Below are 18,162 nucleotides of genomic sequence, written 5' to 3'. Positions count from 1 at the left end.
TTCGTTGATGTAATAGTCCAGTTGAGGTGATTTACCCTCCGTCAAGTTAGTAAAAAAGGGTGAACGCCCGAGTACTGTAATGTCGTTTTGGGATCTGGGACTCCAAAGAAAGCATGCCAGGTCCATATGTCAAACGAGGCAAATGCCTCTAACACAATAGTTGACTTTCTTGATCTTCCGCTAAATCCTCATTGCCAACCGATGGTACAGTTCTTCCACCGCCATGCATGCAATCTAATGACCTGGAAAACCATGATCTTCAGTTTTGCTAAAGAGCCAAGCAAGATCTGCTTGATTTGGTTCACAGAGGTATGTATCTTTGTAAAGCTAAACAATTGTGTGACAAAATTAAGAAGATTATTCAGGCATATAGACTCAGACATACCATATGTAAGGGTGGAAATTTTTACCAAATTACCATACCAACTACCCTACCAACCATACCATACCAAATTATTACCAAAAATTTGTACCAATTGGTAATGGTATGGTATTTCTACCGTACCATACTATTTCAATACGGTACTGGTATCCAAAATCAGTACTGGTGGTATATCGTACCTACCAATATTATTAATATTGTATTATGTATTTATTCATATAATTATTTGAGGGCAAAATTAATAATAATTATTATAGAAGTATAAAAAATGTAAAAAAAAATATATATATACAATCACTCATCGTGACAAGCTTTACAACTTTCATGAAGGGGTCAACTTCAAAATCCAACACTATAATCCATAAATATATTTAACCGTCGATTGTCATTTATGCTTTATTTTTCTTACTGAATTTCATTTTTTAAATTTTCTTTTTTGAAAATATGATCATCTGGCTGATGTAAGAATATGAACGGTTCAGATCTTTGATATCATGTTTCGATATTTACGGTTAACTGAAATATGAGTCAATGTCATATAGTTTGTAGAAACTTTATAAACATCAAGCAATATTTTCACTAACCATAAAACTCTAAACATAATATCAACAATCCAAAACCTTCATCTTTCTGCATCCTCTAATAGATCATGTTTTCAAAAAAGAAAATCTAGAAAGAAAAAAAACAAAATTTGATGAGAAAAATGATGCGTAAATGTAAACAATAATCAACGGTTAAATTTTGATCTATGATTTATATGATTATAATGGCGAATTTCAAAGTTAAGCTCATCACGAAAGTTGTAAAGCTTGTCATTACGAGCGTTTATATATTTTTTCTATATTTTTTACACTTCTACATTAATTAAAAATATTTGATTTTGGGCAAACTAAGTGACGTAAGACAAAGTGGCAATTACCATTGGCATACCATACCAACCAAACTATTTGGTATACTGATATTCGGTATACTGAAAGTTTGGTACGGTAATGGTAATAGATTTTGTTGTACCAAATATTTTGTATGGTAATTGGTACAGAGGTTTTGGTATGGTAATGTACCAAAACCACCCCTAACCATATGTATCATCCATCACATCAGTTAGGGAGGCATAGGCTATCACTCGGAGTACAACGTTAATCTTTTGGTAAGGCGAGAGGCCAGGATGGCTTACTCTATCAATCTTCTGCCAAAAGTACGAATTGATATGTTGGACATCATGAAGCAAATGCTAGGAGACATGATGCCTCATCCAAAAGTGACGTCTGAAATCCTCTTTTGGGTACACCGTGTTAAAGTTAAAGTAGTTATTCATCAAAGTTTCATGCATCATCTTTCTTTGTCGTGGTTTGTAAAAGCGACCAACAATAGAGCCATCCCATTGAGATTGTTGTTCAGTTTCCTCACACACCATGGTCTCGGCCATTGCCGCCATAAATATTGTGTTACGACATGCCTCATCTTCTTCATCAGACTCCTCATCTTCTCATCTCCGCTCCACCCATTTATCTTCTAATTTGAAATTGGATGAGGACCCCCAGTTGGGATGCAAAGAGGATCTAAAGTTGGAATTCATTGCAAACTTGAATTGAAATGACAAATTTTAGACAATGACAAGGGATATTGGAGAGGGCAAAGATAAAGGTGTGAAAATTTTACCCCAATATCCAACCAATTTATTAACATTGGAAGATGAAGATAAGAAGTGTCACGTAGATAAGAATCCAATTTGAAATTTGCATAACCAATTACATCTCGACATGTGTCACTTAAAAATCGTATCCAAAAAATTATTAAGATTACATAATGATAAGAAATATGGAGAGTTACTCATTTAGCAACACGTGTCACTCGAAATACCATCCGAAAAATTATTGAGTTTATATAAAAATAAGAAATATGGAGGCTTATTCATTTAGCGACAAGTGATTCTCAAATTCAATTAACTAATAAAGTTAAAGAACAAACTTAAAAATAATAAATTACTTGAAAGGGATAAAAATAGCTCATTTGGTTGGAGATGGTATATAAATATGGTATGCCACTATATTTAAAAATAATTCATGTAGGGCTATAACTCTGCATGGGGCTAAACATAGCCCCTTCCGTTAGAGATAGCCTAACAAACATTATTTAGACTTTTCGACCCAAAACGGTAAATATGATGTAGCTATATAGGTTATTAATTAATGTAGGATGGTTTGCTTCAATTATCCATTGAACTGCTTTGCAACTTGCAAGGTAGCCTATCATTAATTTGCGAGTAATGCAATTATTACCACATTATTATACATAATTTATATACCACTTTATGTGGCAGCTTACTTTGATAATGCGATATTTTTAGTTTTATTTTTATTATGAATATAATTAATACATTTATTCTTTCAAAAATAAATTATAATCGAAACACCCTAATTAGAATTCATTAGGTCTCACACCTGTGCTCCACTCCATCTTCTTTCTCCCTCTTACCCCTAGTCTCCTTCCCTTTCAACCTTCTACAATCTCCATTTTTTGTCAATTTTATTTGGTTTTTAACTGATCGTATTTGTTTTCCTTTTTACTGTCATAAAAAAAGGGTTAGCTAATCGTTTCTTTGAACAATGCCTGTATATGCATTTAAAAAAAAAATTGATGAAGAGTCAAAAGAAAGAAGTTTTCTATTAGATTGAAGGTTATGGGGCCACTATTCTTGTTCCTCAAATTTGTGATGCAATTGCTTGGCAATTGTTGAAATTAATTATGCTTTTTTTTCCTTTCTCAATTACCATTTTTTTTTAATGTTCTTTCTATTTGTTTTGGAAAAAGGAGGAAGGAGGATGAAGAAGCACAAGACAATTAGAGGAACTTCAAGGAGGGAGGAGATTGGGGATGATGAAAAGAGTATTTGAGGACGACTAAACAAGGAATGCAATCCAAGTATACTGTAATTAAGTGATGTGGCATGTTTAACTCAGCGGCCATATACGGTTGTATATAATTGTGGTATAATAATGCAATATGAATAGCTTGTTGTTAATTTGCATTTCTTTTAGAATGAAGATATCCTCACTTTCTCGTTATAATTGGTCATTGGGTATAAGTTCAATGGTTGTGATATTGACAAGTGTCATATAAGCTGTTGTAAGGATATCTTTATTTGTAAGCTATCATAGTTAGGATATATATTGATATTCTAAAGTGTAAAGTTCATTCTCTATTAGAGCAATTCCACCCTTAAAGACTTTGCGCCATTGCGCCAGCACCCAGCGCATTTATCCACTCAAGTGAACAGTAATAGGCTAAAGCATCTCCACTCCTTAAAAAATGCGCTAGCATCCAACCCATTTTAAATTTTTTAAATTTTTTTATAAAAGAATAAATAAATAAAATAGTTTTAATTTCGGATAAGATTTTTAACCAATCTCGAAACGCCACGTGTCATTATCCGAACGTACTATTTTGTGAATAGATTTCTGCTAAGATTTGCAACCAATCCTAATGCGCCACGTGTCACTATCTGTTTACAATAATTTAGCCAAGATTACGATAAGATTTTCAACCAATCTTATTACGCCATGTGTCATTAACCGAACGTACTATTTTGTGGATAGATTTCTGATAAGATTTTCAACCAATCCCGACGTGCCACATGTCACTTCCTGTTTGCAATAATTTAGCAAGATTTCGGTAAGATTTTCAACCAATCACATAGTGCCACGTGGCATTGTCCAAAACCTCATCCTTTCTTTTTTTGTCCATATAAACCCTGCATCTCTACATCCATCCTCACACCAAACTCTTTTTAGCTTAGAATCATTCTTCATCGTTTTCAAAATCTTGAGTTTTTTTTACAATGTCTTCTTCAAGGAGAGTGCATAAACAATTTGTGGAGCAATAGAAAAGATTGTTGGCACAACAGGAAGAATTGATCAATCTCGAAGAAGGTGGAGGTGGAGATGAGGCTTTTGCAATGATTGGAAGCATTGACTACATGCACTGGACTTGGAAAAATTGTCCAAGTGCATAGCAAGGAGCTTATGGAGACAGAAAATGAGCTAAAAGTATCATTTTGGAAGCGGTGGCTTCATTTGATACATGGATTTGGCATGCTTTTTTTGGTGTTCCAGGAGCTCAGAATGACCTAAATGTCCTTGCTCAATCTCCAGTGTTCGACGATCTGCTGCAAGGAAAATCACCGAGATGCACATATTGGGTTAATGGCACTAAATATGACGGACCATACTACCTTGTAGATGACATTTACCCAAGGTTGTCTACGTTTGTCAAAACAGTGCCAATTCCATAGACTGAAAAAGAAAAACACTTCGCAAAATGTCAAGAGGGGTGTAGGAAGGATGTGGAGCATTGTTTAGGTATCCTACAAGCTCGTTGGGTGATTGTCAGGTCTGCTGCTAGACTGTTTGATGTCGAGGCTCTTCGATCCATCATACTGACGTGTATTATTCTCCACAACATGATTGTGGAAGACGAGTATGATTATGATGTCGTCGATGAATATGAGCCAGATTTGATGAACAACTCAATAACACGTATCTACTATGCTCATGACTGGACTGAAGATCTTGTGCAACATGAGCCATTGGAACGGAATGGACGTTACAATGAATTGATCGTTCAGCGGTACACTGATGTGCAAAAGCCATACTGGCACGTAACCCACCAGAATGACTTGATTGAGCACCTGTGGGGATTGCAAGAAGGTGAAGATAATTAAAATGAGCTTGTGGTTGAAGAATAAAGTGTTTTTTTTTTTAAGTTTATGTAATTTTATTTGGTGTGTTTTTTTTTTTTAAGTTTATTTGGTGAGGTTATGTAATCTTATTTGATTTGTTTAAATAAAGTACAGAAAAAAATTTGAAATTGCATAAAGTTCTAAAAATAAATAAGAAATTACATAAAGTACTAATAATAAATAAGAAATTACACAAAGTACTAATAATAAATAAGAAATTACATAAAGTAATAATAATAAATAAGAAATTACACAAAGTACTAATAATAAATAAGAAATTACATCTATAAATAAAAATAAATAAGAAATTACATGAAGTACTAATAATACATAAGAAATTAGACAAGAAATTAAATAAAGTACTACGAATAAATACGAAATTATACAAAGTCTCTGGAGCAAGGATATGTAGTGCTAGGATCTTCGTTGCTAGGATTTGTGTAGCTATAACCCCCTCGACTTGTTTCCGCATCTCTTTCACGCCTCCTTCGCACGACGTCTCTTTTTTCTGATGTCCAAAAATATTTTGAATTCGGAGAGAGTCCTACTAAAGACTTGTTCATAATGTCACGATCTGCTTGAGTTATCCTTTCTTCTCTAAGCATCTCATTTTCTCAATTACGTGCTTCTCTAATCATCTCATTCTCTCGATTAACTATTTCTCTTTGTCTCTCAGCCGCCGCATCATGTCTTTCAGTGGTTGCTAATATTGTTGCCATAGTAGCAGCTTTTTCCTCATCTCTAGTCGCTTCATGGGCCCTTTTCAGTTCACCTTGGTGAGCAAGTTCCTCCATATATTTAGTGTAGTGATCTTTGACAATTTGCCAACATTCCCATTTGTTGAATGATTTGTTGGTTCTTCGCATTGTAGAAAGCTTGTCCTTCTAGTGTCTATAAATGTGGGATAAGACAGTATTATAAAAAATGTGGGTGTAACACAAATAAATAAATTAAAATATTGATGCGGGTGGAATACATATAAATAAATAAAAATATTGTCACATGATCCGCTAAACTTGTCCCACTACGTAGATTACCAAAAGCTTGAGAGATGGCATTTTTCCAACAAGTAAAGGATGCGTTGAGTTTTTTCCAATGACCTTGAAGACCTTCACTACTTATAGCGTCTTTTCCATGTACATCGCAAAACGCTTTCATAATTTTACTCCACATTTCTCGCTTATCCATCTCATTACCCGTAATCGGGTCATGAATTGTGTGAACCCAACATTCACACAATGTAACATCTTCAACGAGCTTCCACGAAGAAATTTTTTTTTTCTCAAAGTGTAGAAAATATTGAAATGTAGAAAGTGTAGAAAGTGTAGAAAATATTGAAATGTGGTGTAAGGTGGAGGATGAGGGTTAGGTATTTATAGAAACAAAAAAAAAATTAAAATTTTCTCTATTTTTTAATAATTTTTCTGTATTTTTTCTTAATTTTTAATAAATTTTAATTTAGTTAATTAATCTGGACCGTTGAATTTGAAAAATATTCAAATCCAACAGCCTATAAGCTGCCATGTGTCCAACGATCATAATTCTAACCGCTGGGCCTTTTTATTTATTTATTTATTTTTAAATTTTGGGGGGGGAAACGTGGACAGTTGATCTGTGATCGGATAGTCCAAATCAAAAGTGAACTTCAAATTTTTTTTTTTACTGTTGGAAATCCAACGGTCTAGAAAAACTAGCCGTTGGAAATCCAACAGCAGAAAGTGGGCCACGTCACCTACCCGGGGTGGGATGTGAATGCGCATGCGCTGTGGCCCCGCCTTTGAATGGTTGTTGGGTACTCGCGCCCATGGCTGCGTGAAAGCCACGCGCCAAGAAAATAGCCCGGTTCCTTAGTCAGTAAAATTTGGGCTGGCCTGGAGACCAGCTTAGGTTGGTTGCCAGGTAACTTTGTGGGCTGGAGTGGGTTGACAGAGTCCTAACCTGGTTTTTTTACTAAGTACTGGGCTATTCCACCTCCGGTGGAAATGCTCTTAATGATAATACAGTTTCCTTTCCTTTTTCTCTAAAAGAACTCTCAATCTCTCTTTTCAGTAATCATCTTCTCTCTCAGTTTGATAATCTTGATTCATCTTATCTTGGTCCACATGGTTTCTTCACTGGAAAAGCTATACGCTTGACGGATATCGATCTTGGATTCTCGCTTTTGCTTCCTTGCTGTTCTTTTCCTCATCATTTATTGATCTTCTGTTATCTCAATCTCCAATTCTAGGGTTTCATTCTCCCATCTTTCTGTGATTCTACGTGTGTGATACTACACACGCAAGATGTTTGATAAAACTCCTTAGTCATTGTATTTAAGACTTTTGATTCGTATCTACTGCAATGGTGACGACATCTCAATTGTAGATCTTGCTATCTCCAATTACGTCCTTGATTTCATCAATTTCGACTTCTGTTACTCTGAAACTTGATAATTCAAATTATTTGCCTTGGCATTTCCAGATGTAATTGTTACTTGAAGACCAAGGCATCATTAGATTTGTATATGGTTCTTCTCCATGTCCTGCACAGTTTCTTGACACTAATTCTCGTGATTCAGAGGTTAATTTTGAATGCTCTTCTATGCAATTTGAATCTGATGATTTCAATATTTGAAAGATGCATAATAAGGCTCTAATGCAATTGACTACTGCAATTTTATCTCCTGTTGCTCTCCCATGTGCTATCGAAAGCACCAGTTCTCAAAATCTATGGAATCGACTTAAGGAGCAATTCTCCAGAGACACTCGAACCAGTATTTTCTAGATGAAATCTGAATTGCAAACAATCAAGAAGGATAATGATCACTGTTTATTTGTAAGGAATTAAGTTAGGACAATTTGTCTGCTGTTGAGGTATGTTTGATGATTGATACTGTTTTCAGTACTCCAATGCTTACTGCTTTAGTAACTAATACAAATGGGTTTAATTCAAAAGCTAGAGGTTCTTGCAAATCTCAGAATAATCATATTGATCTAAACAACTTGTCTTTTGCCACTCCATATCCATTAAAGGAGACTATTCAACAGGCTAATGGTGAAAGTTTATCAATATCACATATTGGTTCATCCATTATTAAATACTTCATAGCAGCCTTTGAAATTAAATTCAATATTATGTGTACCAAAATCGCCTCAAAATTTGCTTCTTAGTTCATAAAATTTGTCTTCATAATAACTATTGGTTAATCTTTTTTTTTTCTTTTCGCTTGAAGACAAAACCACAAGGAGGATTTTATTCAAAAGATGGATTATACCACATACCTTCATCAACCCATTCTGGTTCAAAGAGGAAGATAGTGATTGGTGTTGCCTATCTTGGACAACAAGTTATATCAAGTGTTTGGCATAGCAGACTAGGTCACCCTTTAGTCCCATAATCTCTCACATATTAAGAAAGTCCAATGTACTTGTTTATAATAATATACCTATATTGTGTCATAGATGTCTAGAAGGCAAGTTTACCAAACTTCATTTCAATAATGATGTGTCTACGTCTATATGTCCATTTGAGGTTGTTCATACTGACATGTGGGCCCGAGCTCCTTATGTTTCAACTGAATGATTTAAATACGATGTAATCTTCATTGATGAGTGTACTAGATATTGTTGGATTTTTTCACTATGCAATGAAGGTGAAGTTTGTTCCACTTTTGTCCCATTCTACATATTCATTTTGAATCAGTTTAATGTGTCAATTAAGATTTTACAAAGTGATGGAGGGTGAATATATAGGAAAATCTTTCAAATCATATATGTTGGATTGGAGAATTATCCATCATACGTCATGTCCCTATACACCATAACAAAATGGGCTAAGGAAAGCACATACACTTCATTGAAATCATTATTACACTTTTACAAGCAACATCATTGCCTTCTTCTTTTGGTCTTTTGCTTGCCAAGCATATGTTTATCCTATTAACAGAATGTCTACTTTTACATTGGATCATAAATCTCCATTTGAGGTATTGTTTAAATCTGCTCCTGAGATTAATCACCTTAGGATATTTGGGTGTTCATGTTTTCCATTACTGAGGCCATACAGTAGTACCAAATTGCAACCAAGAACCACAAAATGTTTATTTCTAGATACGCTTCTAAGTTCAAAGTCTACATTTGTTATAAGGTGTCCAAAAAGAGAGTACACGTATCTAGGCATGTACTCTTTAATGAGTCTGAGTTTCCATACCAAGTGTCTCATAATGTCTCTCATACTATATTTCCATATGTCCAACCTTTGATACCAGTACCAAATCATAATAATGTTCTGGTTGTACCTTAGTCCAATGAAATCACTTCAATTACTCCTACATTTATTCAGTCTATGCCTCATACACCTTTTATGTCTAGTCTTGTATATGTGCCTATGTCATCTATGATGCGAAAATTAACTTAACACACAAATTAAACCCTCTTGTTGTCAAATTGTAGTATAAATGAAAGTAGGGATCGTTCTAAACCGGGGATTAGAAGGGCTCGCTAAAACCTCTAAACTGACTTAAAAACATATAAACAAAGTTAAAAACACTAAACTAGACTCAAAGAACTTAAAACAAAGTCAAAGGACTCAAAACAAGCTAAAAACGCTCAAATCTGCCTAAAACACAAACTAGGCAGATTTGGACTCTAACACACTTTTGGGACACCTAAAAACACAAATCAAAACAGATTTTGACTAATAAAACACTTTAAAGTAAAGGGGGTTTTGGTTTTGACGAATTTGAAAACAACATAAGTAAATTAAAGAACTAATGAAATCTGCACGAATTTGAGTAAATTGAATGGATGGAAGGCTAGCTAGGAGGTTCTTCTCCACACATGACATACTTGCACATAAACCAATTTTTAGTTGTTCTTTCGATCAATCATGAAACTCAACACCCCAGGTTAATTAAGTCCGCTTAAATTAACCTGCAAGTTCTCCTTAAGTTATTGAATTGGATGGGAAAGCGCATACAACAATTCAAGCATTCTTCAAAAGTTCTTTACGTGAACAGCATAATAAAGATACAATCAAAGATCATTAAACATTATGAAAACTATAAGTATTGACGAGGCATTCGTTACTATGATGAGCATGAAACTCCTGCCAATAATTTATTTAACGCGATCGTTTATAAGCGACCTCCACTACTTGTGAATATAAGTTTGTAACTATTAGGTGAAACTCCCTTATACTCTAGCATCATATTCATGCATGCAAACTAAGTGTGCACTCTTAATAAACATACAGGAATAAGTTATCAATCAAGCAGTTAAACAAATTGAATTCACAACTTATGAAATCACAACTGAAGGTAATCAAATCATATTGCAAGCATGAACATGGTTTCGAATTCCCCCCTAGCTAAGGGGGTTTTAGTTCCTCATACTCACAAAGCAAAGATAAACAAATTTAGACATTGAAAACAAAAGAATGAAAACACCTAAAAACGCTCCAACAATCCAACTTGAATGGAAAACACGTCTAAGGGTCCTCCTTCTTCTCTTTGTTGCGGAACAAGGTGTGGTTTGATGGATGAGTGGTAAATTATGGTGGTGGATGGATATAGGTGAGTTATGATGAAGGGTGGATGGGTGGATTGTGTTCTCTCGGCCAAGGAATGAAAGTGTAAGTGTATGGAGTTGTGAGATGTGAATGTAGTGTCTTTTGATGGATCTTTTTCTCCCCCCTTTGTTATGGTGACGGGTGGATGTATTTATAGGCTAGGGAGAGGACCACCATCTAATTAAGATGGTAGTGGTGTATGTTGTGGTAATGAGTGGATGTAATGGGTGTAGTGGGTGAGTGTTTAGTAATGAGTGGATGTAATGGGTGTAGTTGATGGATGTTTGGTAATGAGTGGATGTAATGGGTGTAGTGGATGGATGTTTGGTAATGAGTGGATGTAATGGGTGTAGTGGATGAGTGTTTGGTAATGAGTGGATGTAATGGGTGTAGTGGATGAGTGTTTGGTAATGAGTGGATGTAATGGGTGTAGTGGATGGATGTTTGGTAATGAGTAGATGTAATGGGTGTAGTGGATGGATGTTTGGAGTTGTAGGTCAACACATTTGCACACACACATGCTGATTTCTAGCCTTCAAATCTTCAAAAACGTCCATCCTCATGTCTCCATGCTTGCACTATCCAATCTTGGCCCAAAAATGCTCCAAATAGCACTTTGTTGCTAACTTTGTTATTTGAACCTACAAACACATGAAAATAGCTTGAAATACATAATTGACTAAGAAATAACAACATAAATGCACAAGAACAAGCTAACTAAGTCGCATAAATATGCTCCTATCAATCTACTACACCTAGTCATAACTGTGCAACAGAAGACTAATCCATTACTACTTCTACAACTCAGTCTTCCTCTTCTCATATCCATGTGGTACTTGAATTCCATCCTAAGAGTTTACAAGTTGCCTTAATATATGCCATACATGAAAATTGGTGTGTTGATTTCACCAAGGTTTAGCCTGGAATCTATAAGTTAGCTTTGAAATCTCTAGTTTGGGCTACTACTATGCAAGAGGAATTGTCAGCCTTATATTCTTAAGGAACTTGGTCTTTGGTTCCCCATCCTCCAAAAAAGAATTTAGTTGGCCATAAGTGGGTTTTTACGATAAAAATGAAGGCAGATGGTACCATTAGACCATCTCCAACCCATGGGATAAAGCTTAAAATATAAGCTTTAAAATCCCCTAAACCATCTCAACCATTGGGCTAAAATAAGCCCCGAAGAGAAAACATATCTCTGAACTAAATTCCCTGTAGGATTTAAGCCTTGCTTAAATTATTTTGGACCCACCAAACTGTCATATTTCAAACCTTTTTTTGTTTGTTACTTATAATTTAACGGCTATGATCAAATGAGATCAAATCTAATGGTAAAAAAAAGATTTGACGGCCCAAAATTAAATCTAACGTCTAAAATAATTTAAGAAAATTATTTAAATCAAATTTAACTTAAAACTTTATAAATACTTATGCATTTATATGATTTTTAATACTTATCAGAATTTAAATATTTTTAGATTAAAATGTTCATAAAAATAAATTAGGATCATTTACATTTATTTTATTTTCAAAAAAGTTACCAAAAATAAAAAATTAGATTAAAATCATTATTTGATAATTTAGGGCTAAAATTTTAAGCCATAAGGGTTGGAGGAGAAAAACAGTTTCTGGGATATGGCTTAAAATTTTCTGGGCTAAATTGTTAAGCTTTATCCCCAAGGGTTGGAGATGGTCTTAGGAGGTGTAACGCTAGGTTAGTTGTTAAAGGGCTTAATCAAGAAAAAAGGATTTGATTATGGTGAAACCTTTAGTCCAATAACTGGAAGTGCTACTGCTGTTATTACTGATGTTATCACTGCTCTTACAAAGGAAGTTGATATTAAGGATTTGGGATCTTTACTTTATTTCTTGGGGATCCAAATTGTTCACAAAAAGGATGGCATTTTTCTTTCTCAGGGTAAGTATGTTACTGAGTTACTTACCAAGTCTTTGATGTTTTTGCCTAAACCTTGTACCACATCATGTTTACCATATAACCGATTGTTAAAGGATGATTAACAATCCAGCATTATACATACGCTTGGTAGGAGGCCTTCAAAATCTTACATTCATCAGGCCTGATATTACATTTACAATGCATCGGGTTTGTTAGTTTACGTAGTGACTTATGTATTCTCATTTTGTAGCAATAAAAAGGATCCTCAGGTATCTCATGACACACCCCGACCCGAAATGTCCACTTGGACTCTGAATCGAGCTTTGATGGCTGACACTCGGAGGGTGACAAAGTCATAAGTGTAGTGATGTGAAAAATGTGAATAAATTTAAACCTAAAAGTGCCTAAATATAAGAGTGCGCATGTGAGTGGGAATGAACCCATTTCGCACGTGATGTCAAGGTATAAGTAAAGTACAGTAAAGTAGGATGATGATTATATCATCGAAGGTAATCTCCAATACCAAAATTTGCCAAGAGTCCTCGTCGATATATAAGCTCAACTATTAAAACCTAAAGGGGCGAAAAACAAGGGTGAGTGGGCCTAAAAATAAAGTTTTATAAAATCCTTTTCTAAAAACATTATAACCCCTCACCATAAAACAAGTATAGCTTTCAAAATATACATACTACGTATAGTATGACAATACTTATCATAGCCTGCAATATCTCAAGAATACAATACGACACAAAATTCGTTAATAAATACATGACTTTTGTAATCACATAATCTCACATAAGCAAACATATCATATCAAGTGCTCATCGACACATAAGCAAATATACCTTTCGTTTCCTCAGCCGTGGCTGGAGTTGGCCGAAAAAAGGGCTTGTAAGCCATCAAAAAATAGGGGGAGAGTTTCCCCTAAATTGTTCTGCACCAAAACTTTGGCATTTCTCTCAAATACGTCAAGAATCACAAACAAATCAACTATCTAAGATGATTGACGTTAATTTTTGGGTTTACCTTAGTCGAAAACGCCAAGTCCTTATTGGAATCCTCTCATATTCGAATGGAGCTCGACATCCTAGCCATGAACGGGAAGAGTCCATGCGAGAGAAACTAACGAGAGGGAGAGAAAGAGAGTTTGGGCGTTGGTTTGGTGGATCTCGTCAGAGATGATGAGGTGGTGTGGCGATGCTTGCCGTTCCAGCGAGGGTGGTACGATGTGGGTGGCTTTCTACACTTGTAGAAAGAGAGAGGTGAGACGAAGCAGAGAGAGAAAGAGAGGGAAACGAGTGAGGGAAAATCAAGAGAGTATGGGAGAAAAGATGACACGGGGACAGTAGGGATAGGAGACCTACGTGGGTGGGTTCCACCATGCAGAAAATCTACACAAAAAAATTAATAAAATAATGAAGGGTGTTTATCCAGAATAATGAATTTAGCAAAATGCCTTTGAACTTCGTAAGTCCATAAAATCTTCGTAATATCTCCAAATTCAATTCCACATGTGCCCACGTGTTCATAGTAATGAGCACTATGAGGATACACTAAAGGAATGTTTCATATGTCTCATAACACGCTGGTCAACAAAAGTCAACATCTACACCTATAAGGGTATTTTCGTCAATTCACTCTCTTAAAATTAATAAAATCGTAAAATTAGAGACGGGTTGTCACAATCTACCCACCTTTAAAAAAATTTCATCCCCGAAATTTGAAATAAGTTGTTATACATAAAACACTCAAAGATAAAAAGAAATATATATAAAGAAGAAATCAAGGTAGAGCGGTTGCCATTCCATCGCGATCGGATTACAATGATTCATCTTTCATGCCTCCAAACTCATAGTTTCATTCTCCTTCAATACAATACTAAAATTTAAAATCATTTCTTAAAACATAAAGTCAAAAATAGATATATAGTAACATATTGTCAAAATACGTATATAATTAAATGAAGTTAAAATAATAGTACTGAAGTCAAAACCAAGCATAGAAAGATTTCACATATGCACTCGTAGTGTATCGTACTCCAAGAATAAGTGTGTAGTATCTTTGGGCCAAGCCCAAACAAAAAATAAATAAACTAATGTAAACGGCCTAATTGTCCACTTGCTTAACGAATCCAACAAATAAGTTATCAATATTACGGTCTACAACCCGCAATACCAACAACTCACTGTTGTCACGATAAGTAAGCAGATAATTCCCCAGGGTGCAATATTACCATCTTGCCCCACACTGGAAAATACACATAAATCATCTGACTAGCGCCTCAAAGGCAACAACGCAATTAGCACACAATTTCTTAAATTGTAATCTCGATCATTCGAATACCTGTTCGTAATATTTATCTGTCAAACATGTACTGTGAGTGAAATCTCTATACAACATCTCAAATGGTGCCATATCAAAAATTGAAATAGTAATCATAGTTACACACAACTCTAATAGAGATAAGTGTCTATTACAATCAGGCTAAAACTATAGAACGAATAAACACAACATGTCCACGAAATTATGGGTAATTCGTTCCGACTGACTGTTAGTCCAAAGGTGAAGTGTGGTATCGGACAACAACTTTGTACTTATAGCCTTCAAGAAGATTTCCCAAGGCTTGTAAGTGAAACACGCATCACAGTGAGATACAATAGTGTCATGCACACTATGCATCCGAACATTGTAATTCACATATACCAAAGCAAGTAGATTCATTATGAATTTCCACTCGAGTTTAGCAAAAAAACTATATCAAGAAGGCTAAAAGAACACTCAAGAATATGAGGGTCAAAATAAGTTCATCGAATCTAGAGTACCAAGTAACTAGATTAAATGTATAACATCTTGCTATAACGATAACTTCTGAAAAATTCAAACACCAATGGTAAAGATTCGCTTAGCAGAGTATTTATTAGGTGATTGAGGAATTAATGGTCGCAACTAAAATTTCAACGTCCGAGTGATTTTTCTAGACGATTTGTTTGCCCCAGAAACCATACGAAGTGCAGTAGGGTAGACGTGTACCCAAGGTTAACTGGAATGCCTTCTGGCACAAATAGGTGAATATGGAATCACAATCAGAGTAGATGCTGATCGAAATGCCAAAAAATTTGATAAATTCAAGAATGAGCAACTTTATCAAGAGATCTAAAATGTAGTCCCTCTGGACCAACAGAAAGTGAGTTGACTTGTCGAGTCGGTCAGTAATCATCGAACATTTTCATATTCTTCTCTTGTATGAGATGCCTCGTACCAAAACCTTATGGTGGTATTTCCCCATCTCCATTTGGATACAGGAAGTGATTACAACCATTCGAATGATTTCTTTATGGTTTGTAGTTAATGCCATATCAATACTCATGAATTCCAACTGAAATGGAATAGGACAAGCTAAATCTGTTCAGTAACTACATTTGCACAACTGGGGTGATACACGATGGTGCAATCGTAGGCGTTGATTTGGTATCTCCATCGTCGTTGTAAAAAATTTAGCTCTTCTCAAAAGAAGATATATTTGAAAGGTCTAAGGTTAATAAAGATTTTGGGCACGTTTCTTCACAAAGAAGTGTCATCCATTTTTCAAGTAAAGATGATAATTGTTGACTCTAGGTCATAAATAAGATGGTTCATTTCGAACGGTTCTAACCGTTGGAAAAATAAGCGACACTTCGTCATGTGGCATCTACAAAACCAAAACATCCAAAGAAAACGTCGTCGTGGATTTTGAAATGATCAATGTCATTGAAAGGTGTAAAACAAAGGTAAGGTGAGACAACACTTCGGTTGTCAGAAACTTTATTCATATCCAACATCCCAAACTAAATTAACTTTCCTCGGTCGTAAGTGAGGAAAGACACTAGAGTCGAAAAATCGCTAACAAATTGTCAATAAAATCGACAAGACCAAAGATATCTTGAATTTCATAACACTTAGTAAGGATTTCAACTTTCTTCTGCTACAACCTTTTAAGAAAAAAGAAAAGAATATTGTCTACTGAGATCACGACTCCCAAGAGAAGTACCAATTTAATCAAAGTTAACAGTTGATAAATTTGGTATAAAGTTGACTATCGGTGTTTAGAAAATTTGATCTTGTTGCTGAAGTAGGTGGGAAAGTCATCAGTAAGACCATTACGAATTCGACAAGCTACGGAAGAAAACTCGAGTTTCAAAAGTTGGTCGGGTAGACCATCAATTCGAAGTATGGGTTAACAGTTTTAATCGTCACACAATTGAGTTGCTAAAATCTAGGTACTATCCAAAGGTTCGGTCTTTCGCCTTCATGAATAGGTTCGAGGTTCCCTAGATAAGGTGTTTGGTTGCATAAATTCCTAATCTGTAAGCTTTCGTAACTAAGTTCTCTCAACGATGTAGGAGTTGTTTGAAAAGACACAAGGAAAATTGGTGTAGTACGAGAAAGTGGATCAATAGTGTATTTCACTTCACCATTTGGTGATATCCCAAGTAAAATTTGAGAATTGACACCAAAGGTATACGTACTCGAAACATACAATACTACTTCCTTTCTCTACGACACGTGCTAATAAGTCTTCATGGCTTTCTCGATACTCAATTCACCTTTACAGCGCGATTTCAACTCGTTCTTCAATTCTAAAGTTTGTCTGTGGAGGTGATCAGAAGGGTGACTGGTCAAGAATGTTCTGGTTACCTAGATAGGTAAAATGGTTAACACAACTGCAAGTTTACGGTCCTCCTACACAGCTTGCTCTTAAGTTTCCAAGATTTAGTTTCTTCGGCTCAGGTAGTCATTGTTAATCAATCTAACAATCGCGTCACTAACTAACGCATCTATGATACTTTTGATATTGTTCGTTACCCTGAAATTGTGAATCGGCGTTCTAGCATAAAGGTATCACTCCCAAATACTAGCATGTGTCAGGTATCAGAAATCATACTACCTAAATACTGGTTGACAATTCCTAAATATCGGATAATATGGTCAATTAGTAGTGCCACCTTAGGCTAATTATAGGTTAAAGCCCACTCGGGTGGATGGTTTCGAACGATTGGTAAATAACTAGTCCAGTGAGGTGGTTTCATTAATTCTAGGGAAAATACTTACTACTTCGGAGATTTCTACTGATCGTAGGTATAACAACTCGTACACATGTGCCTATGTTCGTCGAAATGATGAGTACATCACCAAAAAAAATTCTAGAGACTAGTATTGGTTGGAATATCTTAAGGCCGAAAATCTGGAATTTGGTAATAATCTACTTTAGAACGAACTAAACAGAAATCGATCTTCCTCCTGAATATCCGAAATGATAACTAGTACATTTAAGAAGATTAGTGCTATTAGGGACCAAAAGTGACTGTCCTCCAAATGTTCTTACATCAAGTGTTACCCATTTAGCACCACATTGTCATTCAGGACATTTCTGAAAATTTCGACGAAAACTAAAACTCCGTAAGAATTCTGATATATGGTATACTAACGGGTACTGCCAAGGAATCAAAACTATTTGTGATTTCCTAACTCGAAAGGGTTGGTAAAGATGATGAGATAATAATAGTGGAATTGATGAGCGAAGTCATCAGTGGTACACAATTACCGACACAATAGCCCTGC

At 35.3% G+C, this 18,162-nt stretch overlaps 1 protein-coding gene across 1 annotated transcript; it reads left to right on the top strand.

Moving 5' to 3' along the window:
- Positions 1-1,992: 1,992 nt before the first annotated feature.
- Positions 1,993-5,102, top strand: LOC139191837 (uncharacterized). The gene is made up of 4 exons (XM_070812863.1): positions 1,993-2,026; positions 3,194-3,268; positions 4,495-4,636; positions 4,772-5,102. Exons 1-4 carry the CDS (start codon positions 1,993-1,995, stop codon positions 5,100-5,102), a joined length of 582 nt encoding a protein of 193 aa, XP_070668964.1.
- The last annotated feature ends 13,060 nt before the right edge of the window (positions 5,103-18,162 follow it).

The sequence above is a fragment of the Malus domestica genome, chromosome 15 (assembly GCF_042453785.1).
Source record: "Malus domestica chromosome 15, GDT2T_hap1".
Taxonomy (NCBI): Eukaryota; Viridiplantae; Streptophyta; class Magnoliopsida; order Rosales; family Rosaceae; genus Malus; species Malus domestica.
The sequence above is the reverse complement of the archived record's forward strand: the minus strand, read 5'-3'. Positions and strand labels throughout refer to the sequence as shown.